The 6,206-nt window shown below is 42.7% G+C and overlaps 1 protein-coding gene across 1 annotated transcript; it reads left to right on the plus strand.

The window, feature by feature from the left end:
- Positions 1–1,666: 1,666 nt before the first annotated feature.
- LOC136484054 (uncharacterized) lies at positions 1,667–4,693 on the plus strand. Its single transcript, XM_066481218.1, has 3 exons — positions 1,667–2,413; positions 2,767–2,814; positions 4,343–4,693. Exons 1-3 carry the CDS (start codon positions 1,738–1,740, stop codon positions 4,363–4,365), a joined length of 747 nt encoding a protein of 248 aa, XP_066337315.1. The 5' UTR covers positions 1,667–1,737; the 3' UTR covers positions 4,366–4,693.
- Positions 4,694–6,206: the final 1,513 nt, after the last annotated feature.

Below are 6,206 nucleotides of genomic sequence, written 5' to 3' on the forward strand. Positions count from 1 at the left end.
ATTCTCATGATTTGAAATTCAAATTTTCATATTGTTCAAATGAACTCGTATAGGAAAATGATTAAAACCAAAGTTAAAGATGTCTACAACTTTGTGGTTGACGACGTTTTCATTTGAATTCATTTATGGTCCTAGAATTATGTCTGAAGTTCTCATGTATCGAAATTCAAATGTAATAATATCTAAACTTGGTTAGAAAAATCTACAAACTTGCATGATAACATGATTTTGGTTATTATCATTGCATAAAAAATTCAAAAAAAAATTAAAAAACAGTACTGCACATTGTCCCATATCTCAAATATAGTTATATGATGACTTGGGGAGAAATGTTTTATTTATGAAGGATTTATAGTCCCACTTTATTAAAATTGCTTGAAAATTTTATGGAATGCTTATGGACCCAAATTATGGTCCCACACAAACTTTTAGATTTTTTAGATCAATTTTGGTCATCATTACATTTATTTTTTGTCTTAATAAACTAGAGAAAGGAGGTTGAACTACCCCTTCAAAATAATATAATTTTCCTTCTACCTCCACCAAAATTGGTTCATTAGGCCATATGAGACCTAGTATAAAAATTTGGTATCATTTCGGGCGTAGCCTCAATTTAACCTCTAATTACTTTGTACCGTCACGCAGATATTCATTTAAACTGTAGAAAATAGCAAACCATGTTCGAAAAATCTAAAACTTAGTGTTTTCTTAACTTTTGGTACGTACAACACTGAGAAAAAATTTGAGGTGCATATAACACCGAAATGCACGAGAGCTATGGAAACCTAGAAGTTTTAGTTAGGGTTCCATCAAATTGCGCATTCATTTTGTAAACTATGTATATTTCGGCTTTGTCAAAATTGTTTGAATTTTTTTTGCAAGCATGTAGACTAAAATTATGGCCCCACACAAAATCTTTTGTGATCAATTTTGGTCATTATTATATTTTTTGTGCTAAAATGGAGAAAGGAGGTTGAATTACCCCTTCAAAATAGTATAATTTTCCTTCTACCTCCCCAAAATTGGTTCATTAGACCATATGAGACCAAGTACACAAATCTGGTACCATTTTGGATCGTTTCATTGTCACGTAGAAATTCATTTAAACAATAGAAAATAGCAAACCATCTCCGAAAAATATGAAACTTAATATTTTCTTAACTTGTGGTAAGTACAAGATTGAGAAAAAAGTTTGAAGCGCATATAATCTAGAGAGGCATAGTAACTTATGGACTCGAGACGGTCATGACAAATGTGATTAGCCAATCAATCAATGGGAGTTATAATAACAAATGGCATGACAAGGTCACAAAGACCAAAAACTGAATATTTTTCAAAACACCACAAAATCTATCGTGCTAGTAAGGGTTTTGAAAAACTTCTATTCTATTTCTCACAAAGTTTGCAAACTAGTACTAAACATTTACTTAAAGACTAACTAGAGGTAAAGTTTAGCATTTGCAAACACATGCACACTCTAGCATGAAAAAGGGCCTAGATGCAATTGTGATAAATTTGTATTCGCCAAAACCCATCATCGTCCATCGCGTGGCATGCCCAGCAGAGAAAAATTACTGTATTACCCTAAACCCAATTCCTTATATTTGCCCCATCGCCCTTCGTCTGGCACGTCTCCCCAAATCGATACACCCAACCATTCTATTTCTCCCCTTCGCCCCATCACCGTCCGCCTCCCCAAGCCATCCCAAAACCGAAGCAACATCTCGCGTATGGATCATGATGCCGACGTCGAGCACGCCGAGGAGGGCGCCGACGTCGACCACGCCGAGGAGGGCGCCGGCGTCGAGCACGAGGAGGGCGCCGATGGCAACGAGGGCTCCGACGGCGACGAGGAAGCCGCGCCGAGTTCACCTACGGCGCGGTTCCATCAAGCCGTACTGGCGGCTTTCGCCGCGGCTCCAAAAGGGAAGTTCCCGTGTATTCACTGCATCTCGGAGTTGTTCGAGCAGGAGAAGGGATTCTTACAAGGGAGCCCAGTGTGTCTCAAGCCTTCATCTATGGAATTCCATTGCCAAACTAAGCACCGGAAGTTTCTCCGCGGTAAGACGAAGTGCCCGCAGTGCCCAACTTGCGGGAATCTGTTCAACACCGTCTCGGCGAAGAGAGCTCACCAGCGGAGGCTCCGCCATTAGGAGCGCCGCGGTGACGCCGCACCTCCGCGCCGCCACATGCCGCGTCGCCCCCGTCCGCGTCCACATCGCGGCCGCGCTTTACGGTGTGAAGAAGGTGGCGGTGGCGGCGCCGGAGGAGGCAACGCCGACCCTGACCGCGACACCGACCTTCACCGCGCCGCTCCGGGCACCGGAGAAGGAGCCGGAGACGCAGGAGAAGTTCCTGGAGGTTGCCAAGGACTACTTCAACCAGTTCAAGGAGATACCCGCCCAGAAGCAAGGTTTTTTTTATCGGCCGGAATTCACGGAAATTTCTGAAATTTCCTTTCTATCCACAGGGTCCGATAAAATTTGACATCGGACAAATTTTTCCCTTCTTTCCTGCTTCCACACAGACAACCCAAATTCAGCCGTACGACAATCCCATACTATAATGTTTTATTCTTGTTTTTATCTGTGAACAAGTAATGTTTAATAGCTTAAGAATAGTTTCAAGTCAAATTCTACGGAATTTTTTCAAAACAATTTGATTTTTTTTTTGAATTTGGTCCGATATTTCCGATATATCTTGCTTATCCTATTTATCCATGACCTCCGATAAATTTTTATTTCCGATAATGAAAACCTTGCTCAGAAGCACTGGATCTGCCTCAAGAACTACTTCAACCAGAAGTGCGGCTCGGTAATGTCGCTTGCGCCCACCCCCTTTCCTCTTCTCGATATCCCATTCGGTTCGATGTGCGCGCTTGTGATTTCTCTTGCTCGGCGATTTCTTCTGGTTCGTAGCTGTTTGGTGGTGTACTACTTGCGTGTTCTGCCTGCGGCCTGCCTGGTTGTGACAAATTTATTTGGGGCGTTTAATTAGTCTCGTGACCAGGGTTTTCGTCATGGTGATGCCATGCTAGTCTTTGTTTTTGTGTTGTATTTTCTGCTTGAATCGAGTTATTCATTGGATTGAATCCATCGCTAGTACATGGCTACAAGCATGTCACCAATTAATAATGTTATTTTCGGTAAGCGATCAGAAAATCTTAGTGTCCTCTCGCGATTAGAAATTGCTAGATTTCGTTGGTAGTAGCATCTATTTCTCCACGTTCTCTTAATCGTGAATGGATGATGGTGAATAGGCGATTTAACATGTTCTGAAGTTCAAATCCTTTCTGTAATTTTAGCAAACATAGTGATGCTGTTCTGTTGGAATCCATTTCTGGTAGTATTGTAGCAGCGAGTTTTTTTGGATAGTGATCAGATATTGTTGGATGGTGATGGTGTGTTTTTTTCCTAGTTTTCTTTTGAGCTTGAACTGATCATGGTGTAATGGGGAATAGGGGATTTAGCAAGTTTGTGTGTTCAAGTCAGTCTGGTCAGCAAACATGGTGTTGGTAATGTGCAAAAGTTCCTGTTTATGCGGTTGGAATCCATCTCGGGCAATAGTGTAGCGACGTTCTACTGAAGTTACTTTTTGCACATCTCTTTTCTGCTTGAAGAGGGGAAGCATGTGGATTCTGAAGATGATTTGGCTGGTGATGCTAGTTATTTTCTGACTATTTATTCAGTCCATCATGTCCAGTTTTTCCCCCTGCATTAGTGTGTGCTGATTGATTTTGAATCTTGGTATGCAAGATTCCCCTGTCCTGTCGTGCCTATTGGTCCAACCATTATTTCCTTTCTTCTCATTAATTCTTGAATAGAATTGGTCAGGATTAAGGGCTACTATGCCCAGTAGTAATCTAGCTGGGTTCTCTGCTCTTCAGAGTCTTGTCTTGGATTTTTGTAGTAAATTTGTTAGTGCTAAAGATGCAATCTAATACACATCGTTTGTATTATGCTGATTCCAATTGGGGTGGGCTTTTAGTAGTACCTTTCAGGTGGCTTGGATCTCAATAGCTAATCTGTTACGGATTATAATGCATTTCTGTAGATATCAATCCTTCCCATTGTGCTGGTTCATGCTTTTAAGACCTTTCAGTCTCATGGCTTGGATTTGAGTAGCTAAAGTTGTTACTCCTTATTATGCATTTTCTGTAGATATGGTTTGCATTGTGCTGGTTCTTCGTAAGACCTTTCAGGCTCGTGGCTTAAATTTCAGTATCTAATCTGTTACTGCTTGTTATGCATTTCTAATAGACTTCATTTTTATTGAGATGCTTCCCTGATTATGCTTATGATGTGTTTTAAGGCTAATCTCTTCTGTCTGTGCCATGTTGTAGGTGTTTGGCAAGCAGAAAGTTGAGCCTGTGGTGAAGGATGAAACTCGGAGGTGGTGGCGAAGCCGGGAACAACAACAGTTGAATCTCACTGAAGGGGTTCTGATGGTCTATTCGTCTTGCAGCAGTTTAATCTCACTGAATGGGTTCTGATCGTCGTGGGGAAACAAAATGTAAATAATCTTTCTGTGCTCTCCAGTGGCGAAGACTTCGAGACTACTTTGGTCTCCATAGAAACTAGTAGTATGATAGTATTATGTCATGCTAGTTGTCGTGGTAGTGGTTTGGGAATGGTTGGTCCAGTAATTCATCATGAACCTTCTGTGTTTCTGCTTCAAGTTCTTAGAATGTGAACCTCGATCCATGCCTGAAATTGAATCGTTACAGCAACCATTTGCCATGATATCGTACTTTTTGGTTACTATTTTTTGATCTTTAGTCCCTGTGTTCCATCTTTTCATTGAGCTGCAATGACCCTTGATTCCAAGGGCTGACTATTCCTGTTATGATTGTTGAATGATGATTAGCACTGGCTTGGTCGCTCCATAATCTGGTTCTGAAGTCTACCTTGCAACCTTAACTCTCTTTTACCATTGATGAGTAAAAATATTCAGCACACAATCACTTTTACAGTATCCAAGGGCTGACTATTCCTGTTATGATTGTTGAATGATGATTAGCACTGGCTTGGTCGCTCCATAATCTGGTTCTGAAGTCTACCTTGCAACCTTAACTCTCTTTTACCATTGATGAGTAAAAATATTCAGCACACAATCACTTTTACAGTAACCATCAGTTCCGTTGATGCAACTTGCAACTGCTAACAAACCTGCAACATTAGCTTTTTTTTAGCAGAACCTGCAACATTAGCTGGAGCAGCAACACAAGCCATCTGGAAAAAGCAGCAACTGGGTCACTTGCACAGCAGCACAAACGCCACCCCACAAGTCCAGACTCCAGAACGGAGAGGCAGAGCACGCACCACTTTGCAAAAGTGATCAGCGCCAAGTTTGGTGAGTCGTTTCGAGTTTCGACAATTCTGACGTGAGGTGGCGTCGAATGGGCGTCTGCCTGCCGTCTGCGTCTCGTCTCGCCGTGCACGCGCTCACCGGCATCTGCGACCGTCGAGGGAAAGAGCTCGTTGGCTGCTGATGGACCTGCCACGAGCCCACGAGCCACCGCAATGAATGTATAGCCCACGAGCTGCCGCAACGAAAGTAGAGTAGTGTTTTAGGCCCAAACGTAACACCATTGCACCACAGTGGTCGGTGGACGGTTCCAGAATTTCGAAATCCTTCCGCCCCTGCCCTGGTCATGTCGTGCGTGATGTGGACAGGTGGTCTTTTCTTCTTTCCCACGCTGCAAGAAAGAAAACCAGAGGCGCCCCTGTTCCGCCTTCCCCAAATCCTTTTGTTTCCCACGGCGAAAGAAAGAATAAACAAGACAACAAGCTCAGCTTGAGGGCTCCTCTCCCGTTCCGACAGCCAATTTGCCATCCACCGTCGCGGCGGCTACCTGGCCGCCGCTGCCACCGCTCTCTGCCAAGCGGTGGCGGCAGCCCGCTGCGGCGCCCAAAAAGCCCCCCCCCCCCCCCCCCCTCCCTGCAGCAGCTTTCATTGTAAATTGGTTTTAGTTTACCAGTTTTCATTAACCACAAGGTTCATGTTCTTTGCTCATCATATCGTAAGGTTCATATCATATCACAAATACTCATTATCATATATCATATATGCTCATTCCATAATTATTCATCATATATCACATATGCTCTCAGTATTGATTCTCATAAGAATATCATGAATTGTGTTTATTAAATATTTAATGGAAAATGGGAGGTGGTGGAATATGATATTGGTGGAAAGGTGGA

The sequence above is a fragment of the Miscanthus floridulus genome, chromosome 9 (assembly GCF_019320115.1).
Source record: "Miscanthus floridulus cultivar M001 chromosome 9, ASM1932011v1, whole genome shotgun sequence".
NCBI classification, from domain to species: domain Eukaryota; kingdom Viridiplantae; phylum Streptophyta; class Magnoliopsida; order Poales; family Poaceae; genus Miscanthus; species Miscanthus floridulus.